Below are 26268 nucleotides of genomic sequence, written 5' to 3' on the forward strand. Positions count from 1 at the left end.
CGGTGATCAGAAAATGCTTCAAGTCCACAAATAAATGACAGTAGCTGTCTGCATGTCATTCAGAATCTAAGCACTAAAGGTGGATCTACACACAGGAAAAAATGCTATAAATAAGTCAGAAATTAAATTGTTAACAAAAGGGGGGGAAACAGCTATGCAAAAATCACATAGCTTTTTTGCTCTCTGGCGCCATCTGGTGTTGCATGTTTATAATGCATTCAAAGTTGTTTTTACTAATGTAGCTGAGTGCAAGGTGCTTATGTGCCACGTTTACTATGCTTATACTGTTTGTGTTTAAGAACACATCTTAAACATTATGCAAGCAGTGTGGTTTCTGTTGGGAATCCAAACCTTCAGGATTTCTTTTCTAAAGTGATGTTCAGGAGCTAAGGAGAACTGCCAGACTGCCTTCAGACATGCAAAAGTTTTTTTAAAAATTTGGTTGGGCAATTTTGATCTGAAGATGGTGGGTGTTTCCACTAGCTGCTTAATGCTTGGGTGTATTGTTAATTTTAATGCTTTTAGTTTTATTATATATTACTTTGAGTGTCTTGAAAAAGGAAGGTCATTTTACAAATACATGTAAGATTGATGGGAAAACATCTTGGAATGAAAGGTTTTCTTTTACTGTTACGGATGGATGCAGGGTGTCCTTATGGAGGGGGGCGGGAGAAGTCGCTAATCACTTCCTAAGGTTTTCCTAAAAAACTTTTGCTGCACTGACACAATCCCCCATTTTCTAGGGATGCAATCTCTTGCATGCTTATTTTAGAACAAGTTCTGTGGGACTTTCAACTGTTAGGATTGAAAGTAGCCTCCTAGAATCTTTCTGCTATTTAATATTCAGACAACTGACCCAAAACATTTTATGAGAAAATGAGACATGGTGCAGTCTTCAGAACATTGAATCCCTTGACAGCTGGGTCTACTCTGATCATGAACCTTTCATAATCTATTTGCATGTGGAAAGCTAGTATTTTTGATCAGAATTTGGCAATACTTCAATAAATTGTACCCAGCGGATCAGCAGTGCTGTTATTTGAAAACTGGGGCAGAAACTACAAATGAGATTGGATGAATGTGCTTTCTGCAACAATTGTAAATTTGACACAAATAAAGACCTGATAGTGATTAGGAGCAGAGAATGGACACGAAGTCACTTGACCTGAAAAGGGTCTCTGATCACGAGAGTGGTGCTGATGTCTCAGGCACCATCCAGTAGTAACCTGTGACATAACCATACAGTCAGTATGCTTTTATCACAAAAAGGTGGTTTGAATACTTTTCCCATAGGAAAAGAAATACTTGAGTGAAGATAGCTGGATGCCAGTGGCACATTGATAAAGTGATCTGCTGCAAACACCTCAAGATTATTATTGGTCTTGTGACAGAGGGATCCTGTGTGAAGGAAATAATCTGCTAACCAGTGACATCCAATTTTGCCCGATGTTGACATTCACCTAATCTATGCACCACTTTAAAACTGTGTGTTTAGTTTGCGCATATAGAAAGCACATTCTGGTATCTGTGACTCAAACACTCCTGAGCAGTATTTTGTGATAATAAATAGTCACACGGAACAAAGATTTGGAACCCGGTCCTATACATGTCCAGGGGATAGGAAAAGTAAATACTACATCTGAGCCTGCAGATTTCTTTGTCTCCCCAAATGATGTTATTTCACAGAAAATCAAATGAGCGAGAAGGAAGACTTTATGTATTGTTGGTTTTTGCTACCTGTTTTCCCCACGGCCATACATTAAATTCCTGGATCTAGTTTTCCTATGGACAGCTAGCTTTCCCCCCCCCCCCCGTTACGTGCCGAGGCGAGGAAAAGAGGGCGAAGGCAGCGCGGGCGGGGATCCCGCGCCTACGCCGCTAATGTTGCTGGACTACAACTCCCGCCATCCCTCACTCTACGCTGCGATGGCTGATGGGAGATGGAGTCCAGCAACAACAACTGGAAGCCCACAGCTCCCCTTTCCCTGGGGGGCTACAAGAGCCCCCAAGTCCTGTTAAGACAAATAAGTGTCGGGAGTCATTCAGTGTTTCTCAATCTTCGGTCGCCAGCCGCTACCCTTGATGTCTAGCTCTAGCTGGCAGGACCAGCGGTCAGGAATGCTGGGAGTTGTAGTCCAACAACAGCCCAAGTTTGAGAAACACAAAAATGGGCCTGAAGGAGGCGGCACCAGCGCGTGCGCAGTGTAAGAGGCGGCTGGTGGGGGGCGGGGCAAGAGGGATGTGAGCGCGTGCGAGAGCGCACGCGCGGCGCCGCCGGAGCGACCGCACCCCCCGCGCGGACGTGAGGCGCGTCAGGGAGGAATGGGGCCGGAGCTGGGCGAGCGGCGCCTGCCGCTCCGGCGCGTGGGCGTGGCGGCCCTGGCGCGTGCGCAGTGAAGCCGGGGCGGCTGGGCTTGCTGCTGCTGCTGCTGCTGCTCCGCCTGCCCAGCATACAAACAGAGCCCCACAAGCAGAGGCCTCGCCGTGCCGCGTCTCTCGCCGCCATGTCCTCCCCTCAGGACTCGCTCCACCAGCACAACAACAACAACAACCCGCCGCCTGACGGGACGCCCGCCGAGGCAGGCCTCAACAGTGAGTGGGGGCGGGAAGGGGGGGGGGGGTCTTATCTGGAATTGCCATCGCTGACGCCTTCCTGGCTCCTCGGCCTGGAAGCGACTTCGCAGCCCCTCAGGTGGCGGAGGGACCACCTCAGCAGCCCCCCCCCCACCATGCCCTCCTGGATTGGTTGGCAGCTGGGCCGCGCGAGAGGTGGTTGGCCAATGGGGGGGGGAGCTGGCGGGGCTGAGGGGGGCGGGGCCTGCAGGGGACGCTGGTGGGGAGAGGGCGGGGCGGAGGAGGGGGCAGGAATTTGGGGAGGGGGAGAGGGGGGCGCCGGGAAAGGTGGGGGGGGGAGGCTTGGAGCCGAGGAAGGGCACCTGGGGGGGGGGGGCAAAGCTTATTTGCCTATTTAATTAGAGTTCGCATCCCTCAAGGCGGCTGGGATGCAGCCCTGGCCAAAAAGCCTCGCCAGTTCCAAAACACCAGCATGTGCTTTTGTTTATGTGGACCTACACATTTTCTGCCTCGGAGCTTCCTAGCGTGATTAACTCCTGCTGAAAAAATAACCACCACAAAATATGTAAAACAACGATCTTAAAATATATACATATGTATTCTTCGTTTTCTACTTATCAGCTGCTGCTTCGTTTTTGTTTCTTTAATAATTAAGTTTTCTTATGTTAAGGGACGCTATTTCACAGCAGTTTTGCTGCCAGTGCTGAGATAAACTTTATTTCTTTTTTGATAAAAGTGTGAAAGGGATTGTGGGGGCCTTTCTTGGTGTCTGTGCCCCACTTCCCTGCCCCCCCCAAGCACTGAATGAATATTGGTACTTGGCTCCAGACTCCAGGAAAGTGATGGATGCCTGGTTGTCTGTCTGAGGTACAGTACTTGGATCCCTAGCCTCCTCGGAAATTAAAGGAACTGGGTGTGTGCAACAGCAGTGGAACAGTGATCAGGAATAAAGAGGCAGGCTTTTTGAAAGAAGGAAGTTTAGGTGGTCACAGGTAGGAGAAAAATAATGGGCTGGAGATGGCTATGGATGGAGCTGATGAGTTAAATTTTGGAAATTAAAGGGGGAAGTGGAAAGGATTGGAGTGTGGGAAGAATGGAATAGATCTTTGTGAGAGAAGGACTTACTGAATGGTCTGTTCTTGTTTATTTACTGTTCTAGACAGAAAGAATTGGGAGGTTGATGTTGCATTCCTAAACATACCTTGGAAGTATGGCTCATTGAAGGCAAATTGACTAAACTTGGTTTCAGTTGGGTTTATAACTAAGTTTCAATAGCTGCAGGCAGATAGGAGTGTAGCAGACGAGTCAGATGGTATGCCGTGAGAGATCTGTGAATTGGCATGTTTTGACAGGGTGAGCTAATTTAGTTGCTGGCTATCTCAAATAATTGGGATGCTGGGGAACTAGCTAGAGTGTGAGAATGAGCTTATTCAGTGGCTGAGTCAATATTACTGACGTGTGCTGTTTTTCTCTTATATCCGGGGTCTGTCAGCTGGTCCGGTGTAACCTTTTGTTTGTGGATCAGGATGGAGGAACATCCAAATAGCTTCGGCTCGGATTTCATAATACAGTAGTGAAATTATTCTTGATCATCTCACATGCATGGCGATTTCATATATATGAACTAATGATTTAAAAGATGGCTAGCCTGAAAGCAGCATTCTTCTTCCCTGCCCTCTCCCAGCCCCCAGTATACCTGACAAGTTAATCTGAAAGGCAGTTAATCTGCTCTTCTTAAAACATATGCCTATTGAATGAGTCCACTATCATGCATACAATTATTCCTTAATAAGGTTTCTGAGGATTGTAGTTGAAATTCTTTGAGACCATGCATTATCAAAGTTCATTTTAACTTGGACATGTGCATGTTGTATTTTGAACTTCACACAAATAAAAGGTATTCTCCCATTTGCTTAGTATTGTAAACTATTTTTAAAATTCTATTAAAAATTGTTAAGGCAAAATTGCATGTATTCATGTGAAACATATTAATCTGCCCTTTGTCAACCAGTGATGCCAGTGAGCAAAATATGAAAACCACAGTGAACAATTTCATCAGAATCAAGTCACAGGGCAGATAAAGAGACCATCTGGATCACTGTTCTTGTTACGACTTGTGCCTGGGTCTAGAAGGAAGGCTACAGTGATAGTTAAAAACATAAACTCAAAATTGGTCTCCCCACCCAGAAAAACATTTTGTCACTCTTTGTTTCATACATAGCCATGATTCAGCTTTCTTGTTTAAAGAACCTGTATATTCTAAGATGTTTCCAAGACATGAAATTCATCTCATGCTACAATCTTACTCCTTCAGCCGTTGTCCGAACTCCTGGAATTCAGCCTGAAACTCTTACAGTGCTTTACAAAAGTTCTGTCTGGTTATTTTTCAGGAAAGTCTTCTGATGTGGAACACCCATCCTGCTCCCCTTACATTGTGTTCTAGAGTGTATTTATGGTATAAGCAAGAGAGATTAGTCTAATTTGAACTTGGAAAATCACAAGAAGACATAGGAGAGAAGGTTGTGTCTCAATATATTTTGCTTCAAGCACCTTCAACACTTGGAATTATGCCTCAAAACTTAGGGGTAACTATTGCAAATGTAGCATTATTGTAGTGTTTGTAGTGGAATTCAAGAAGCTTGGGCTCTGTTCAGACATAATGACCTCAATCAAAAAAGCCCAGTTTTTTAAAGGGGATAACTGGTGTGTGCCTATCTGCCTTGCACCTCATGCTCAAATTCTCGTTTGTAGTCTGAGATTAAACTACAAATTCGCAGTTTGGATGTAATGGGAAACTTTGATTTAACAAATCCTAAAGCTCTTAACTTGTGTGAGGGATGAGGGAGTGCATGGACATGAAACAATGCTTGTTATAATAAACCATGATTTATTAGACTGAGATTTTTGGTCTGAACTGCACTTTAATTTTTAGCTTACTCAAACACCTGTTGTAGTAACACACTTTTGGCCAACTCTCTGACAGTCCTCATTACTGTCTGTAACATAGTCAGTGGACAAAAGTGTTTTACAATCTGTAATCCCTTCATCCTCACTGTGATAGATCACTGTTGTTACCATTTTATAGTAAGGTAAGGAAATAATGCTGTGAGTGTTGTTTTGTCCACTGACGGTGATGCTGAAATTCTACAGGTTTCAGAAAGCAGCTAGAAAAAGTTAGACAGTTTGTGTCTTTTTAAATATTAGTTCCACAGTTCATGTGTTTGATACATGGTGACTGTTCCTTTATGATAAAGATGCACATCTTCACTGCTTTTGTGTCCCCATCATTTGAAAACACATTAAGGGGGAAATGAACAATGGAAATTGCACAGGAATTGAACCCGGATCTCCCAGATTCAAGTTTGACTTATGTTAGGCCACAGTGACTACTAGTTAAAACGGTATCTTAAGTTTTGCTTCAAAATACCATTTATGTTATGATCCTTGGTTTTCTGATTATCAGAGCTGAAAAAGTCCTAGGAGATTTTAGAAATATTTTTGATTATTTTGTCTGTATGTACAGTGGTACCTCGGGTTAAGAACTTAATTTGTTCTGGAGATCTGTTCTTAACCTGAAGCACCACTTTAGCTAATGGGGCCTCCTGCTGCTGCCGCGCCGCCGGAGCACAATTTCTGTTCTCATCCTGAAGCAAAGTTCTTAACCTGAGGTAATATTTCTGGGTTAGCGGAGTCTGTGACCTGAAGCGTATGTAACCCGAGGTACCACTGTAATACAAGCCTTGCTGGATTGAACCAAATGTCCCATCTGTTCCAGCATTCTGATTCCCAGTGTAGTTAGACAGATTCTTCTGGGAAAGTTCCAAGCAAGGCATATATGCAAAAATATTTACTGGCTCTAGCACCTGATATTTAGAAGTATACTATATGCTGGGTAGCTCCATGTTACGATCATGTCTTGCCCACCCACTGCCAGAGCAGGGTTTCCTTGGGGTGGCCCTGGCAGCAGCAGGTGCCTCCGGAGGGCTTGGGGAGCAGCAGTGGTTGCGCAATGTGAGCGCTCACAGTTGGCAGCTTTTTGGTGCCTTTTGCTACAGTGGGGGGGGGGGAGTGTGGCTCTTGCATGCACTCGCAGCAGTGAGCATACTCAGTCTGTTGCTGGGAGGGGAGGCAATTGTCCTCCTGTGCCCAGTGATGTCAGTGCCAGCAGCGGGCAGCCTTGAGTCTCAGGCCAAGAATGGCAGCCAGACTTTTGGAGCTGTTTGCGAACAGAGAATCTTCAGGCACAAAATGCACCTGGTGGCCTGCTAATTTCAAGACCTGACTTCAGTGTCAAATGCACTTGCTTAGTGTTAGCTATACAGTTATACCTGAACACTGCAGTGGTTATCTGTTGTCCTTGCTCTACACTCGAGGCAGCAAAATATATTCTTTCTTGAAAGAGTCAGGATGTGTGTGCTTGTTTTAAATTCTCTCAATCCAGACTGCGTCAGATTTTCCCAGATGTAGAAGTCCTTTTGAACAAGATTCATCTGATCATAGGGAAGGAACAGGATACTGATAAAATTGTGCAGAAGGACTTCAAAAGCAAATGATGCGTACATCTGTTCCATCAGCTCCAAGCTGATAGAAGATACAGTGGCAATTTCTGTCAGCAGGAGTTCCTTGCATTTCCAGTGCACACTGCTCATAGACACACTCATTGAAGACACAGCATCAACATCTCCAACGTGACTGATCACACAAGTAAACAAATATTAGCAGTTATTTACATGTGGCTGGTTCATAATGTGTGAATTTACTTTTAAGAAATAGTTCCTAATGTTGCTCTGCTGATAAATGGAGAAGTATTATTTGGTGTCTGTGGATGTCTTCTTTCTGGTTATCTAAATTTGGCATGACTGCGTATTTCTGCAAGTGAGTGATAAACCTTATGCTGTGTTTTAGTTTCATGGTTTCTGATGAAACATCTGCTGTTCAACAGGCTCCTGGGTAGAGTTGCAGATGAATGGCAACGGCAACGATAATGGAAATGCGAAAAATGGTGGTCTGGAACACGTTCCTTCTTCATCTTCCATCCACAATGGAGACATGGAGAAGATACTTCTAGATGCCCAGCATGAGTCTGGACAGAGCAGTTCAAGAGGTAGTTCTCACTGTGACAGGTAGGAATTCAAGCTCCGTCAACTTCACTGGAATAGATACATTTTTCTTGAACCAAGGGCTGCCAGTTCAGTTCCTAGCCTGAATATAAATTGAATGTTTTTTATTCTTCTTTACCTCCTATATGCATTTATTTTTTAACAAATAATCTTTCGCTACTATGAATCTATGGGCTGCAATTCAAATACTGTTAAATAATCCTATTGACTTCTGGAGGCTTCAGTCTTCAATTACTTAGATTTATTTCTGAATGACTGGAAAAGTTGCATGTACCTGGGTGCTGTCCTTGTACATCCACATTTGAATATCAACTTAAAGTTTTTGAGGTTTTTTTTATAAAAAAGTAGAATATTTTTCACTCTTCTTAACTAGAAACTGGCTGTAAGCCATGTTGGTGATCTTGAGACAGGTTTTGTGTTCAGCCACCTCTATGCCCCAAATCACCCTCATCCCCTTGTGCAAATCTACAGGTACGAGTAAATAGGCTAACCCAAGTTAAAGATGACTGTATTTGTAGTTTCAAGGAGTGTTTAAAGCCTACTAAGTAACAGGTAATAGGGAATGGCAACCCCACCCCCAAATTTATTTGACAATCTGACCTAGAGGAACATTTTCTTGTTTCCAAATACGGTGCAAAACACAACTCACCCATCAAATCTCTCAAATAGTCTTGGCAATCTAGCAGAAGTCTATGCCATGCAGTATCTCTTCATGGCATCTTTGTAATTATTATTGTAAATAAAAATGTCCTTTTGTAATTGCTTTCTCTGTCCTTTTTCCTGTTAACCCTTGGGCATGGGTTTACTTTTTCTGATAATGTTAAAACACCCTTCTATTTTATAGTACAGTGGTTCCTCGGGTTAAGTACTTAATTCATTCTGGAGATCTGTTCTTAACCTGAAACTGTTCTTAACCTGAAGCACCACTTTAGCTAATGGGGCCTCCCTCTGCCGCCGGGCCGCTGGAGCATGATTTCTGTTCTCATCCTGAAGCAAAGTTCTTATCCCGAGGTACTATTTCTGGGTTAGCGGAGTCTGTAACCTGAAGTGTATGTAACCCGAGTTACCACTGTAATAAATTTTTAGAAAAAAATAGAAGTGTGTTCTGAAGAAGTCATAGGTCCTACTATTATCATCCTTAGGTCTTACTATTGGTCCTAAATGGTCCTACTATTGTATTTAATATAGTACTAGTTGATTACATTAATCAATTTAAAGATGACCAAAGAAATTCTTCTATTTGAGTCTGTGTCAATGTGATATCCTTCCTTGGAGGTTTTTAAGCAGAGGTTGGATGGCCATCTGCCAAGAACGCTTTAGCTGGGATTCCTGCATTGCAGGGGGTTGGACTAGATGACCTTTGGGTCCCTTCCAACTCTATGATTCTGTGATACAACAGAGTAGTTGTTCTTTTGCTAGGGAGACGAGCTGACTGGCTTCTGAATTTCAGAAATGGGTGTGGCCCTACTTTCTCACTGGAAGTAGATGATTAGGGGGACAGGCACCAACTACTCTAATAAAAGGAAGAGAGGATATGAACAGAGCTAGGTGGTTTCTGGGCAGCAATGTAAACTGTTTTGCTTTTGCTTTGCTGTTACCAGCCTTCAACATATGCATAGAGTTTTGAGTTTTTGCCACTGAGGAAGCACAAGAAATCAAGTTCTTTGAATTTTTAATTTCTGAGTTAGAATCCAGCATACATGCAAGTGATTGTTTACAGTCATTTGTCCTAATTTCAAATGTACTAACATTTTCTTAATGAGATTTGCAGTACAGAAATAAATCTAATGGTGTTCAGCATTAATTATATAGTATTGCACCCTTCAATTGCAGTAGTCTGATACATGCATTGGAAGCCAGCAGACACACTGGGAACCATCTTCTTTCTGCATTTTAGTTAATATGTGTCTGTCTTAAGTGAGTTTTTTGTTTATCCAAGTACCTCAGGGTTGTAAAACCTTGTAGGACCAAGCTAGTAAGATCTTGTGCTACTTTATCCAAGACCTACATGGTTGTTTTACGCTGTTCCAGAAATGGAGCTGCTCTCAGCAGCTTTTTGTGCCCTGTCCTCAATCTACATGTTCCCTGGATCTCCTGGTGTTACCTGGCGCTATACAGTACTACGCAGGTTACATTCAGTACTTCTAAGTGCAGATAATTATTATAATTAAGTTCCATAAAAGTAGTAATTGTACCCTTTTATTCTAGCCCTTCTCCTCAAGAAGATGGACAGATAATGTTTGATGTGGAGATGCACACCAGTAAAGACAATAGTTCTCAGGTACTTTTTCTATCCATATGATACTGTTTGAGGTGAAGATGTTAAGTCTACCTGAAAGAGCAATTTAAGTTGAAACATGTAACCATATTTTCTACTGAGAACTGAAGTAAGAGGAGCATGCGTTTAAGTGGATTAGTAAGCAGAATTTTAAATTGTTTTCTAGCAATGAATCTTCATTTGCTTTAACCTTTAAAAATGGCATAATCTGCATTTCTCGGTTTTGAGTTGTTGAAAACACACTTCTGTTATGCATTCAGTGTGTAGTTTATAAATAAATCCTTAGGCTTAATGTTTTTTGTCCTGTCAGTGGCCTTGACCTTGTCAGTGGCTCAGCACCTGAGATACTGCATCATATAATTTAAAGCATTGCGTAAAACAGTGGCATGGAACCTTTGGCCCATGGACTTAATTAGGCCTGGAAAGAGTTCTAATTCGGCCCATGAGGCTGTTTTCTCCAATCCACATTCACTAGCTTTACACCTGGCATCGTTTATGATGTCAGATGTGGGCTCCGACAAAGGAAAGTACTTCACTTAACATCTGGCAATTGGTAGGTTGATACTCCCTCTCTTGGTCAAAAGGGCCTGCAAGGGGATGGGGGCAGAATGTAACCTCCAGTTGAATCCCGTTCCCCACACCTGCTGTAAATAAAAATGTTTATTTTGAAATCTTGATTGCAATTAGGATTTTAGAAAACGAATTTTGATCTCACCTGAAAGTTTCAAGTGTTGGAGAGTTTGTTGTGGCAAGTTGCCAGAAGGCTTTTATGTATGTAATTATACACTCAGGGAGACCTAGTCATTAAATTGCATTGAAGTGATAGCTAGGATTTCAGGGTATTTATCAATAGTAAGGTTGCCTGTAATTTCAGACAGTGCTCAGTCTTCAAGCCTATTATAAACATTACAATATATCATAGTTATTCTTCCTTAAATCCCTCCTTTTATAAACATCTTTAGATAAATGCTGGCCTTGAGCATTGTGAGAAAGCTTTGTTTTTGATATTGTTGTTATTTTACTTACACACCTTTCACCAAAAGTTTCCAGGGTGGGTAACAACAATATAAAAATCAGTTTAAACAGTTTATAATTGGAAGAATTGGTGAGTATATATATATATATATATATATATATATGTATATATGTATATATGTATATACACACACACACACACACACACACACACACACTATCAAAGGCAGTAGAGAGAGAGCGCGCATATGATGGAAGCTAAACAATGAAGGTGCCAGATACAGGCCTGTGAGAAAGGAGTTCCCCAAGTTACGTGCTGCTAGAGAGGATACCCTCTAAATAAGTGACAAGAACTGATGCAAATTAAATCAGTTTTAGTTGTTCTCACTTAAGTACATGGGTTGGATAAGAGGGTCAGAACTACTAATCTTTTGCACATCTCCCGATCAGTGCTGGACAGTAACTACCACAAGGAGTAGTTGAGTTAGTAAGTTGCAAATAACACAAAATGCCTATTGACATAAACATAAGCAAATACATTTTCTATTTAAGATAAAACCAAAGAGAAAATAAATCCTTGAAACATCATGGAATTACACTTAATTTTACCTTACTTAAATTTGTGAAGTTGCTCCCTGTTTATTTTCAGTCTGAAGAGGAAACATTAGAAGGGGAGAAGGAGGTGGACATTTTGAAGAAAAGTGTTGATTGGGTATCGGACTGGTCGAGTAGACCTGAAAATATTCCTCCCAAGTGAGTTGAAATCTTTACTAATCAGTGGTCCTTTGCTTAGAAGGAAATATTGTTGTATCAGAATATAAAGCTTTGTGGTGGTGCTGTTTTTAAGGGATTACTGTAAGAAGTGCTCTCAAGGCTTTTAGCAAAAAATAGTTAAATTCTGTACCTTGTATTTTTTTTCTGGAAAATATGGAAAACAATCCTGCTTGCTCCCCACCACCCTGGTGTACTTGTGCTGCAGCACTCTCCATAGGATGCAGACGTAACATATGAAAAGGATCTAGGGGCCTTAGTGGACCAGACCTAGAGTTCTGTTTCCAGTTCTGGGCAACACAGTTTAAGAAGGATATTGACAAGCTGAAATATGTGCAGAGGAGGGTGACCAAGAGGCTCAAGGGTCTGGAAACCAAGCCTTATGAGGAATGGTCGAGGGAGTGGTGCCCTTTCTGTGGAACACCCTCCCATCAGATGTCAAGGAGAGAGAGAACCACACAACTTTTAGAAGACATATGAAGGCAGCCCTGTATTGGGTAGTTCAGTTTTTAATGTGTGACTTTTATTATGTTTTTATATGTACTGGAAGCCATCCAGAGTGGTTGGGAAAACACAGCCAGATGGGTGGGGTAATAATAATAATAATAATCTTATCTGTAATGGTAAAATAATGCTGATTTGTGTCTCATGAATGGTAGGCTGCGTGGGGATTTTAAATGCGGTATCGCTAGTGCATATATTAAAAGTAGGAGAATAGATAACAGTATCTCTCTATCTGAAAAAGGAATGTTATTTCGGGCCTCCCCATCTCTTCAGCTACTGCTCCCATGTCTTCTGAATCAGAGTGAGATGTCTTTCCCAGAAGCTTCCCAACTCTTAGATTTTGAGATTGTTGTCTGTTGTGCTTTTTAAAATGTGTCCAGTTCAGTGCATTCTATGAGATGCCATCCATTTCTTCTTTTTTGAAGGGAATTTCACTTCAGACATCCTAAACGAGCTGTTTCGTTAAGCATGAGGAAGAGTGGAGCCATGAAGAAAGGGGGCATTTTCTCAGCTGAGTTTCTTAAGGTTTTCATTCCATCTCTGTTCATATCTCATGTTTTGGCTTTGGGACTAGGGTAAGTACTAGCACATATATTTAGCTTTTATCCGCTTTGGATTTGAAAGTACATTTATATGGGGGAATTTACTCATCAATTGCTTTGGGGTGTTTTAAGGGAAGTGATGCATATAATTTACTATAACTATTTAAATTTATATCTTACCCTTCCTCCCAAAGGAGCCCAGGGTGACAAACACACAAACAATAAAACAAAACGTCTCAGAACAATTCCAATGCAGATGCAAACTGAGTGAATAAACTCTTGGAGATTTGTACACTTTAATTACTTTCAGCAGTTTTGAGGGTAACCCAGTAGAGATCCCATTGTATTTGGAGAAAGAATAAAAATAATTTTACATACCAAGGAGAACCCTGTGAAGCAATACAAGGTGTTCATTTGATCAGCCAGATCAGAAGAGAAGAATGTTATAGAAGTAAACTCAGTGACTGGAAAGCAGGGGGAACCCTGCAGATACTTCACATAACATTCTGTTGTGTGAGTAGCTGCTATCTTTTTGTAAACTGCTTTGAGGTTTTTTTACATTCAAGTGGTGCACAAATTTTATGAAATAAATAAATAACTTAAATCCTGGGAAGAATCAACTATAGATGATAACAATATGCTTTCTTTACAAGATGTGTTCATTCCAGTCTGATGAGTTGTGTGAATTAGTATTAAACTACATTAACGTATTTGTATGATTGGTGGATGTTAGTCTTATTACTTTAGCTGAACAAAACCTTAAGCATAATGAGAATTTCTAATGAAACATACTTTGCTTTGTGCTTCCTTTCAGTATCTACATTGGAAAACGACTGACCACACCTTCAGCTAGCACTTATTGAAAGAAGTGGTGCACAAACCCTGGAAATCCTTGTAATCTGTGAAGGTGTTATTGTCACATTTGTACATCTTGAACTTGAGACAACTTTAAGCATGACCCCTTCCCAGCCTCCACCTTGTTTTTACATATCCAGGTTCCAGTAACTCTTGAAATTCAGTATTGTATTGGAACTCTGTGGAGGTGTCTCAGTAGTCTCTTCCCTTTCCCTAGCCTTCCTCCACATCCTGCAAGACACATCAGAGTTGCCTAACAGAGTTTACAATTGCCTATACGTTGCAAGGGCTTCTTTCAGTGCAAAATGCCACCAGCAAATTATAATTTTATCAGTGATGGTGTTGCCTCCTCTACTACAGCAAGAAATAATCTGCACAGTGCATGCATGATTAAATTGTTGGGTATAAGAACCTCCAGTCTGCAAAAGACTCATAATTAACTGAAGTTGGTTGTAAAAACAAACAAAACCATTGGCAGTTTTGTTCTAAAGTGTATCTTATTTTACAATTCTCTTGCCTAATGTTTTTAGCTTTTGGGAGGCAAAAGCTCACAAAAATCAAAGCAGGATAAAAATTGATTAATCAGCAACTTTTAATACTGAGTAATACTTGTCTTTTCTATGAAGTAGTGAATTAATTTCTGGTAGGAAAAAACCTGTCCAGCATCTAGAAATTGTTTTTTGAAAGAACTGCATTATTTGCATGTGAAGAAGCTTTTAGTATTCCTTAGCATTTTACTTAACAAAAGGTTTCCTTTTAAAAGTAGTTTAACTTGAAGTATTTTTGAAGTATTTAGACTCCATGTAAAAGGAGATTTTACTTGTTTTGGAACCACTTGCAAATTTACAAATAGATGATTGTTTCAGTAGCTACTTGAGGCATACTTCCTGGAAATAGTCTTGCAGTTGTGTAAAACACAATTTATGAAGCTCTGAGCTGTCTTCTGTGGTTGAGTTTCATTACTCCCATTTTCCATGGTTTATTGTTGAATGTCCCTTGGCAATACCTGAAATCCTAAGGTCCTTAGTGATATCTTGTATAGCTAGATGGGAATCTTGCTCGTGGGAACACTCAGCCTTTTCCTCCTTCAGATACACTTTTTTTCCAAAATGTGAAGCTTAGTTCCAAATGGTTTCAACACATGTGGGCAGACAAATGCCCCTAAGTAGATTTGTATTGGATTTTGGAACATGTAGCATGATTCTGAAGGATAGAATGCTTTGTTTTATATCTATATAATATGATATGAATGATGAACTTTAATACTGCATATTTAGGGAACCATTACTAATTTTAAAACTAGTGAAATTCCATTGAAATAGAATGTATTAGATTGACAGCAAAAACGCCCAAAATATAAGTTGGTAAACCTTTGGGAACAGGTACTCTGTTTTTCTCTTGGCATCAGATCTCCAAGCAGGCAGTGTAAGCATGGTGGCCAATGCCAGCAAAAATAGTCATGAAGCAGAGTGAATAAGCATGAAATCCATTTCTAAAGTATATTTGTTTCAGTCTCTGTTTCTGTAACACAACATGCTTATTTTATTTTTATTTTTTACTATTCTGTGGTAACATCTGGGTTTCCCTTTGCCCCCTTAGGCTTTGAATGATAGCACTTGTATTACTTGCAACCGTGTATTTATTTCCTGTGTGGATATGGGGATATTTTTGAAGTGATGAAAACATAGTAAGGAGTTTAAAACAATAACATCAAACTGACAAACCTAGCTAGGGTTAAAATTCTGACAGTACTTTCAACATTGATTATTGTACCCTGTTTTGTAACACAATTGCAACATGGCATAATGTATATTAAATTGGGACCATGTTTGTTTTAAAACAAAATAAAGCTTTGCTCCTTTCCAGATTACATGATAATTAATCTGCAGAACGCTGTGTGATAAATTAGCATATCTATATTTTGGGACTTACTCAAGCAGCTATGAGATTGAAATTGCTGGTGGAGAAATACCATTGATGTTTTAATATCTGATCACTGTTGGGCTGTTGTCATGTAATGATACAAAGCAGTATTTATTGATATGCAACTACAAGCCTGAAAGACCATGACTTTTTGTTGTTCTATGGAATGGACCAGATTATTATTAATTTGAAAAGGGGTAGTAACTATAAAGCTTTGTTAATTTAAATATTGTTAAATAGCTTTATGCCTGTTTACAGTTGGGGGGAACTGCAGGCCTTGTTATTCAAATGATCAGTGAGAAAACCAGGCTTGAAATATTTGTACATAGGATCAAGCAGAAATGCATAAACTCGCACATTAAAGAAAATGCAGTGGGCTGAACTGCAACACTAATAAAACAATACACCTATTTACTGTTCCTTTTTTAAAGTGAAAACTTAAACTTTGGAAATAACTTTTTTAAAAAAAGACACATCACTGAAATAATTGGAGTTAACTGAGCCAAAGTAATGCATTCTTCATATTTAGTTAGCACTTTGTAACATTATTATACAGTTTACAGTACATGTATAAGTTGTAGCTATAAGCATTTTGTGCCATTAAAGCTGTCACAAAACTGAGTTTCTGCTGGTTGCCTTTTATCAATTATTTCCACCCCCCATAAGAATTTTTGGATAACTGATCATTGTGCATGTTGGACGCATTCTTGGGACCATGTTATACTATATATTTTTAGGTGTGCATCCACTTTAGGTACATCTAAACATGTAAAGGATTAATGTGACAAGAACATGACGGTAAACATGTATTATGTAACTATGCTAGGTGATGAGCTGGAATTGGCTCCATCACTTAGAGCATACATGGTTTGCTTGTCCGTATTGTGTGAAACTGCCCCAGTGCGTATTCTGACTTGAGGCATTTTACCATGAACTGTTTGTTTCAGAACAAATACTCTCTTATTGCTTCATTTTATATTCACCTGACAAAGAGCTCCCAGAACTTCTCAAAACCAACTTTCACATGTGGTTGAAGTGACTTTGCATCCTCATTCAAAGTTTTGCTCAGTGCTTAGAGCTTGCATGCCTATCAATTTCAATCCAAAATGTTCACAAAATCCTTTAATTATGCTGATAAAAGCAAAGTGAAATGGTTTCATAGAATCATATAATCATAGAGTTGGAATAGACCACAAGGGCCATCGAGTCCAACCCCCTGCCAAGCAGGAAACAGCATCAGAGCACTCCTGACATATGGTTGTCAAGCCTCTGCTTAAAGACCTCCAAAGAAGGAGACTCCACCACACTCCTTGGCAGCAAATTCCACTGTCGAACAGCTCTTACTGTCAGGAAGTTCTTCCTAATGTTTAGGTGGAATCTTCTTTCTTTTAGTTTGGATCCAAGAACACACACACAAAAATACTGGTAATGTTTAAATCTCCTTTATTTTCCCCTGTGATTATTTCCTCATATATTGACTTGAAAGTGACATTTTTCAGATTTCAGATTATTTTCATCATTGCAATGATTTCCTAAAATTTCATCTAGGAGAAGTATGGAAACTGGACTGATCACTCTGAGACGGAATTAGTGGTGTTGCTAAGGTATGGCAGAATAAAGGTAAAGGTACACCTGACCATTAGGTCCAGTCACGGACGACACTCGGGTTGTGGCTCTCATCTCACTCTATAGGTCAAGGGAGCCGGCGTTTGTCCACAGACAACTTCCGGGTCATGTGGCCAGCATGACTAAGCCTCTTCTGGCGAACCAGAGCAGCGCGCGGAAGCGCCGTTTACCTTCCCGCTGGAGCAGTACCTATTTATCTACTTGCACTTTGATGTGCTTTCGAACTGCTTAGGTGGGCAGGAGCTGGGGTGCAGCAAGTTTCTTTACTTCATTCTGGAAGTGAGTCTGAATTGAATTGTTCCTTCACAGCTTGACAATGTCATTGGCATGAAATCAGGACGCAGATGTTGTGATCAAGACAAAGTTGTTGAACAGATTGTTAGTCCAGGACTCTTCAGACTTCTCTGTAATAAGCATTTCAGCATATCTGAACGCACACATGTGCAAAGTGCATATAATTTCATTTCTATAACTTTGATGGTAGCACAAAGTGTCCTCCTCACCCACCCCCATTTTGGCACTAACTGTTGAGGTCAAAGGTTGTGGGAACATACTTTCCTGCTCATTTTTTATCATAGCAGAATGGGGAGCTTTGGTGTTTCTCTTGAGATCTGGAAGCACCTAAAAAAAAATAGGGTTGTATCCACCTAATTCGTTGCACATGTAGAATGACTTTTACAACAGTGAAGGAACTTGCTCCACACACACACACACACACACCCCTGGTGCTTTTACCACCAAATCTGCTCCAGAATGGAACCACCTGGAGCAGATTTAGGGAGTCCTATGGCTCCCTCGGCCAGTTAAGCGAGATGAGCGCCGCAACCCCGGAGTCATCTGTGACTGGACTTAACTGTCAGGGGTCCTTTACCTTTACCTTTTTACAGTTATCAATGGTTAAAATCACTGTTTGTTCAGGAGAGGAATAATTTATTCTGGTCTGGCTTTACATGATACATGGAGACCTCACTAAGAAATATGCTTGGTATGGAGGAAAGATTGCTCAGTTCAACATGAACATACGAAACTGAGCACTGGAGTCTTTGGCATTATCTTTGTATGAGCAGTGCTTGAGCAGAAACACTTCCCATCACCTGCAATCCTTAACATTAGATACCTAAAACCATGTTACTTCACATGGTTGGAGTTATAATGTTGGCAGTTGCCTAAGATGTTTCCTTGACTCAAATGCAACTGGAGAAGGCACTTGTTCCTCATCTTCAGTATTAATCAGCAGCTTCCAATGTATACCAGTAAACTGCTCGAGGTGTCTCACAAAGCAGTCAGCTAAAGCACAAACCCCTTTCCACAAGTGTAGAAGGAGCTACTATACTGCTGGTGTCCACAGCCCTGTAATTGCTTATATGCTGATTTGCAGGTTTATCTGCTTCCATTTACAAGATCCTGGCACACAGTTCTATGTCCTGCAAGATTAGAGCTAAAAATACACTAACCAGGAAGGTCCCATGAAAAGTGTTCCTAGCATCCTATTAGTTCTTGATTAGTCAGCCATGGGACATGTAAAGGATGCTGAGTAATTTCCTCTTGGACTATCTAACTTCCTTATTGACACCAGAGTGAGTGACGTGAGATGTTAGGTGACACTTTTAATACTACAAAACTAGATTACGATTGGGATTGTGAAAAAGCATATCCTTCCTTTTAGGAGATATTATTTCCAGGCTTTGTAGAGGCAGCTCTTGTTCCTGCAGATTGATGCTGGGGCTCCTTAATTCGTTGCAAGATGCTGCAGCCCATAGAACCCAATTCTGTGAAAGGAAGTAATTATGGCCACTTGTTTTGCTGAACCAAATGTGACTTGCTGGGTTCACTATTTTTGAGAAAGTAAATGCATGAGCTACAGTTCACTTTCTGTATGCGTTTTGTGACAATTTATCAGACGTGGGAAGGATTTGCCTTTTTCTCCGCTTGCAACAACTGATTTTTGTCAGCCTCTTTTATTTCACAGAAAACACAAAATGCTGCAGTGAACACCAATGGCAGCTGCCAGTATTTCCCTTAGATCAGATGTGGGGGGAACCTTTGCCCCCCCCCCCGGATATTTCTTGAACTACAATTCCCATCAGCCTTAGCAAGCATAGCCAATGGCAGGGGTGGTGGTAGTTCTAGTTTAGCAACATCTGGAGGGCTAAAGGTTCCCCACACCTGTGCTAGAATGGAACATTCTGGGAAAATAAAATTACTGTTGCCAACTCTCTCTGTGTATTTTATTGATTGGGGGGGGGCAATCTGTGTATGATATTTATTTCATTTCTATCCCGTTTAATATATAAAAATATTTCTTAGTGTGCAGAAAATGGAAAAACAACAGAAGTTACAAAATTCACAATAAAACCTATAAGGATAACACTATTATTCCAATGCAGCTCCTCACTTTGCCCCCCTGAAGCTCCTAGCGCTCACCCAAAATGCCACCCATCTTGATCTCACCCAGCTCACAGATAACCCCCAAACACTCACAAGCAAAGAAGATTCCCGGAACATGCTGACATCAGCCTAGTCTCTCGCTCTAGGCTTGCTTCGATGGGCAGCCACAAAGGTCAATGGATGGGTGTAGCCAAGTGGAGGGAGGGAGGGGCAGCTGCCCCCCAATCAATAAAAATAAAAATGCATAGCAAATTGAGATTCTGCCCCTTCTCCCCAAACAAATCCTGACTGTGCCCGTGGAGCTGCCCAGAGCTGTCTCCCACTCAGCACTCACCTAGCTGCACTGCATGCACCCAGTTCCAGGCTCAGCTGGTTTGGTGAGTTTCCCAGGGGTGCCAAGGTGGGCAGATAGGACACCCTTCCACTCAGGGCATTCTCGTGGTTTTTGCATGCGTTTCCTCCAAGAGAAACAGAAGCAAATGTAATGAAGGGCTATAAATGGTGGAGCACATACCAGGTTCAATCTCTGGCATATTAAACTAAAGGTAAAGGGGACCCCTGACCATTAGGTCCAGTCGTGGCCGACTCTGGGGTTGCAGCGCTCATCTCGCTTTATTGGCTGAGGGAGCCGGCGTACAGCTTCCGGGTCATGTGGCCAGCATGACTAAGCCGCTTCTGGAGAACCAGAGCAGCGCATGGAAACGCTGTTTACCTTCCCGCCAGAGTGGTTCCTATTTATCTACTTGCACTTTGACGTGCTTTCAAACTGCTAGGTTGGCAGGAGTAGGGACCGAGCAACAGGAGCTCACCCCGTCACAGGGATTCGAACCGCTGACCTTCTGATCGGCAAGTCCTAGGCTCTGTGGTTTAACCCACAGTGCCACCTGTGTCCCTGGCATATTGAGGTAGGGCTGTGGAAAAGACCTGTCTGAAACAACAAAGAGCAGCTGCCAGCCAGTGTTGGCAATACTGTGCTAGAGAGCGCCATGGTCACACTTGGAACATCAAAAGCACCCTTATACCAAAGTTGCTACAAAACATGTGAACTGAAGAATGAAACAAATTAAGAGGTTAAATAATGGAAATAATGCGGGGGAAAGTAATAATGAAAATAATTGAAATCTCTTGCCCGCCTTTTGCAGAGCTCTAATTTTTTTTGCGGGGGGGGGGGGAGATTAGATGTAGGTTGATAAATTACTTCTTGTAAAATAAACTGCTGACATGTTAATTCATAGTTTTATCACCTGCAGCACGGTTCCTAGGTAGGAAGGTTTATAAAATCTGGTTCTCCTTGTTCCAGTGGGTTGGACGAGCAGGAAATGCTCGTCATGCTCCTTTTAATTTCGTGCAATGTGGTAGAGCCTGCCCTTGTGTCCACCAGGATCTTCCGCACAAATGGCTGCTGACATTGGGGGGGGGGGGGTGGGCAGGGAGAGGAAACGGCTTAGGAGAACTGAGAGGTTTCCGCTTCCCTGTGGAATTTCTTGCTGGATTTCCTGGCGTGAGGGTTGGCAGGCACAAAAGCTTTCGCCATTGGGTGGGATTGCAGTGGGCTGACTAGTGATGTCACTCAGGAGGCCTTGCTTGTTCCTGAGCTTTTCCAGGCTGGGATCTGACATCCTTTGATTGAAAGAGACAAGAAGGGCTTGGTGCTGAAAGGTAATCAGCCCCCTTCCCAACGCTAATCTTGCAGAGAACAGGACCACTTCAGAGCTTAAGCCAGAACACAGCAGGAATAAAATGAAGAATGACTGGCTGGGAAACCCAGGGGGGAGATCTGGTTGCAGGATTTCCTGACTTGACAGCACAGCTGCTCCCCACAGAATTTTTCCTTGCAGTTTGTCTCTGGTTTGAACAAAGGTTTCCCCATTGTTCAGGCTATACAACTATGTTCTGCACATTCTCTAGATCCTCATTCCTCTTTGTCTTCCCTGATCAGCCGATACTATCTTGGTCACATGCAGAATATCCCGCCCAAAATGAGGACAAAGATTTGCATAAAATTCACATATGCTAATTTATATTTATATATGCAGATTTAGAAATAATCACTACAATTTAAATAAAAGCATAATGCTATAGAGGGGAAGACTGTGACCAACTGACACATGCGCATGCTAAGTTTGCTGTCCAGGTGCTTTGTTGCTGTTTAGTCATTTAGTCGTGTCCGACTCTTCGTGACCCCATGGACCAGAGCACGCCAGGTGCTAACAATGAAATAAATAATGTCAAATCCAAGGTCTCTGTTCTTCCTTATGGTTCTTTATCTTTAAACTAGACTTGGACCACACAGCCCTTGCAAACAGAGGACTGCCCTCTGAAAGCTCTTGAAATACCAGGCTGCCCTTTGTAAAATAGGACACATAACCATCCTAGTGTGTGGAACTTTATACAGTCAAATAGCACCAGTAACATGCAATAAGGGTTGTTGTTGTTTTTTGCAGAAGTGCCAGAACCCAAAAGCAAACCCCCCTAAAGTGGGGAATCTAAAAGGGGGAGTAGCAACAGCTGAATGAGAACTGCCCCTGTGGTCACATAGAAAAGCAGAAAATGAGTGTCATGGGCAGAGGATGTAAGATGGTGTGGCTGGCTGACTAGCTGGAATGCTGAACAGAAGCACACCATACTGCAACATTTTGTTGCAGAGCCCACTTCTGATTGAATATTTTCAGTTCTGAAAAAATAAATATGCACATTGTAAACTGGCATGTTAGGGAGAAGGGTTCTAATTTAGTTTTCTACATGCCTAGGGCTTTTGGGGATGGGTGAATAATGTAATCACGTGAGCTCCCCCTGCAGTCTGGAATCGTGTGGTTCAATCACAGGTTTACTGTGTCACAGATAATTAGGCCTAAGTCTCAGCACATTCACTAGAACTTAGTTCCCAATAAGTATGTTCAGAACTAGGTTCTAAGGAGTGCTACTTACACACTTGTTTCTAGGCAGCATACTAATGTGGAAATAAATACCCATCAGAACTACTGGATAGCACTGATCCTGGAACTGGGTGTAGTGTAGTTTATCACACTGGAAGTAATCACTCCCAAGCAAAGAGGGATTCTTTTTTTCAAAGGATGATGCAGGGATCCCTAATCTTAAAACAAGGAAATCTCTGGCGATTATTGACAGCATCCTGTGACCTATGGCGAGTGATGAAAACACGGTTGGTATGTCACACATGACTGATATTTAATGTAGGCAGGCAGTGATCCAAAAAACTGTAATGATGGTCTCTGGAGGCCATGCTGTGAAATCAGAATGCTGTGCAGACAAATAATGCATGATTCTAACTGGGGCCTCTCTTAAGAGCTTCCAGAGATTTCAAGCTGCACCACAGTCTGGCATCAGCATTAACATCCTCTCCCAAGGATCAAGTTGCCACAGGGCAGAACTAGCGCCAAATGGCTTAAATGGTAAATTGGTAGATTTTGATTGAACACTAGGAGAGCAATTTGACAATGGAACCAGTTACCAAGAGGGGTGGCAAGTTCTCCTTCACTGGAGATCTTGCCTACCACCTCAAGTGTGTGGTCACCAGTGCTGATGCACAGAGTGCTGGTGACGTCCTGAGCCAAGGTGTTGGCCTTGGTTAGGCTGGTGATAAGGCCAAACTCCCCACAGGCACGGGCAAAATGATTGATGAGTCTCTGTGGAGTTTCCTGGGAGTGTGTTGTCAAGGCTGTGGTTTGTTTAAACTATAGTTAATGAAGAAAGGTCAGGTTCATCATAAACAGTATATAAAATATTGTTTTAAAAAACCCACAGTTCAGATGTTGGGTGGAACCATGGTTTGTTTTAAAGTGAAAATGGAAGCTCTCGGTTTGAAAGAGAGGGAGAGGAGTGGGACACTGCACAAGTTCAAGGCTTGTTGCAGCTCACTTTCATAAAAGGACGCCTTGGTTTCTCATTACACCTCAAGTGGGCCTGTTACTTCAGATGCAACTACAGCGGGACATAGGCAGAAAACTAAGCCAATCAGTAAAGAACTAGAAGGAACACAAGGAGTGGGAAGTGATCAGTTGGTAAGAAGCATGCAAGCTCAGGCAAAAGACTCCAGGTTGCTGTGGAACCAGGGTACCTAACCTGTGACCCTTCAGTTATTATGGGCCTTGTGTTCCCATCAGCCCCAGCCACATGGCTAATGGCCAAGGACAAATGGGAGCTGGAGTCCATGTCTTCTTTTGGGGGGGTCAACATGCCCATCCGGGCAGATTTTTACATTTTAAAGGAAATGTCTGGGTTTGGGGGTTCTTGTGTGCTCAGGCTGCTCTGCACAATGCAGTTGCTGCCAGCCTAAGCTGGAGATAGCTGCATGGTGGCAGACCCGTGCACCTGTGTCTGGACGCCTCTTTTCCTGGCTTGGGCCGGCAGTAGCTCAGGCTGTCCTCTTTTTTGTTCTTCAAGATAAGATATGGCAACCCTACTCAGGAATCAAGAAGACAAGAAATTCAGAAATGTTTCTTATGTATATACAAAAGCACTGTAAACAGGTCAAAACATTAGCAGGATTTTAAATACACTTGTATTGTAACAGAAAGTACAGATAATCTAGAAATATGAAAAATTGGAGAAGTATTGATATGCAGTTGAAAATAGAATTAATAGGACCTATGGGATGGGAGGGAAGTCATGAGATTCAGAGTAATCACAACATGTGGAATTTTTATGGTACTGTATTATGATGTAACACTGTTTTTTCTTTCTTTCTCCTTTTTTTAAAATTATTTTATTTTCATTTTTGAAAATCAATAAAAATCATTTTTAAAAAGATATGGCAACTCTAGGTGGTCAGTTACCTTCCTCACAGGTGGAGCCGTGCAAAGTGATCAAAGCCCCCTGTTGGATCAAAGATGTTTCCTTACTGTAAAGGTTCAAGCCTTAGTAGGTACTAAACAAGTGCTTATAGGGTTGTCATATTTTGAAGGGCAAAAAAGATGACACATAGAATTGTAAAGTTATAAGGGACTCCAAGGGTCATCTAGTCCAACCCGCCACAAACTTCCTTGCGAGGAAGCAGGTCTGCCATCCTCGCCCAAGCGCAACGGCGGGGGGGGGGCGGATTTGCGCCCGTGGGAACTCCAGACCTCCTCGCATTGGCGCGAGGGGGGAATGTAGGGGGGGGCAATTCCCATGACCAACCCCCCCAAAGACCTCCCCTCCAAAGATGAACACCCCAAGATCACCCCCATCACAACTCCCATGACCAACCTCCCCAAAGACGCATCACCCCACAGAACGACTCCCTCCGAGACCCCCCCTCAACGCCTCCCCCCCAGCCCCTCTTAAGTGGGGTGCCTCCTTCCTCTGTCTTTGCCCCCCCCCCCGGCCCATGAGAAACAACCTATGTACCCCAGGATGCAGGAGGAGGGAGGCCCCCTCCCTCTCCCCCTCCCCCTCCAACTTGTGGCTCCCTCCCTTCCAGCAGAGAGGGGAAAGGAGGAGGCACCCTAGAGGTAAGGCAAAATACTTTCACAAGCACTTCCGGATTCCACTCGAAGCAAAGCGGGGCAGGGGGGGCTGGAGAAGGGACGGGAGGGGGGGGAGGCCAAGCGGCGCTCTGAGCAGCAGGCAGCTGGCCGCGCAACAAAGGGGTGTTCGCTTGGGAACCGGAAGCGCCCGCTTGTAGCAACTGTGCTGGCCGCAGGGAGGAAGGTTTAAAAGGAAGGAGGGGAGCGGGAGGAAGACAAAAAAAACCCAACCCCAGACATTTTGTCATATTTTAAAAATCCCCCCCAGACAGAAATTTTCACCATGGAAAAGAGGGCGGGTCTGGGGAAATCCGGGTGCATGGCGACCTTAGCTTTTTGCTTTTTAATAAAAAACCCCTTCCTTATCGAAACCTTTTGAAATAGAAAAAGAATAGATTAAACGGTAGTGATTAGACGTGCATGAAAAACAAGCCTAGCGGTAAGAATGTGCACTTAACTTGGCTGGCAAAAATAATAATAAATATGCCATGTGAGGGAGCAAGCATGAAGAGGGACAGATAATTTTCCAGACAATAATAATTTTAGATAATTTTAGAGAATAGTGGATCATTGGAAGTAAATGACACCCTTGTTTGAAAGGAAATAATAGAGAAGCTGGCTTGAAATTGTGTTCTGCTGGCGATGTTGTTAATCACAGGGTGCTGGAACCGCGGGGTGCTGGTTAAGGCGGCTTCTCTGCTAGAGCCAAGGCAGAGATTAGCCAAATGCGATAGGTTAGAAGGAGGAAAAAGGGAACAAAGTGGACTCCATTTAGCAAAAGCAGTATGTATGAAATTGGCCAACTATACCCTCCAGGGTAATTGATTAATTACTCTCATTGTATTAACTAGCATATTAAGTAAGGTTCAGTGCACTAAAAACTCATTAAGCAAAGGCAACTGAGGACAAGTACAGTGTCCCAATTCAGCTGGTCTTCATGAAGGATGCCAGCAAAGGTGCCTTGGCTGGACGGTCCCAAGTCACCTGGCCTGCACTGCAGTTGGATCTACAAGAAGTGGCCTCCTGTGAGCCATTGTGCTTCTTGTTGAAGTGCCCTGACCCTAACCCAGCTGAAACTAAGGCCCCATTGTTTTGCTGTATTCAGCGCAGGGGAGAATCCTGCCCTGACATCATTAGTGCATTGTTCAAGCCATTAATAAATAACAAGAGGCTGTTTAGTTAGTTGTCCCAATGTCCCTTTGGCTTGGCTGCCTTACTGGCTCGCAGACCCATGGCTTCCACAG

The 26268-nt window shown here is 42.3% G+C and overlaps 1 protein-coding gene and 1 long non-coding RNA gene across 2 annotated transcripts; one reads left to right on the forward strand and one right to left on the reverse strand.

Annotated features, from left to right (window-relative positions):
• Window positions 1-2305: 2305 nt before the first annotated feature.
• Window positions 2306-16163, forward strand: BNIP3L (BCL2 interacting protein 3 like). The gene is made up of 6 exons (XM_028708255.2): window positions 2306-2592; window positions 7517-7697; window positions 9903-9975; window positions 11597-11700; window positions 12648-12797; window positions 13579-16163. The coding sequence occupies exons 1-6, from the start codon at window positions 2505-2507 to the stop codon at window positions 13625-13627; spliced, it is 645 nt and encodes a 214-aa protein (XP_028564088.1). The 5' UTR covers window positions 2306-2504; the 3' UTR covers window positions 13628-16163.
• An 805-nt stretch (window positions 16164-16968) lies between these two features.
• Window positions 16969-21420, reverse strand: LOC144325681 (uncharacterized). The gene is made up of 2 exons (XR_013390904.1): window positions 20801-21420; window positions 16969-20014 (listed from the first exon to the last, which is right to left on the reverse strand). It is a non-coding gene; the product is annotated as an uncharacterized LOC144325681 (long non-coding RNA).
• Window positions 21421-26268: the final 4848 nt, after the last annotated feature.

The sequence above is a fragment of the Podarcis muralis genome, chromosome 15, assembly GCF_964188315.1.
Source record: "Podarcis muralis chromosome 15, rPodMur119.hap1.1, whole genome shotgun sequence".
NCBI classification, from domain to species: domain Eukaryota; kingdom Metazoa; phylum Chordata; class Lepidosauria; order Squamata; family Lacertidae; genus Podarcis; species Podarcis muralis.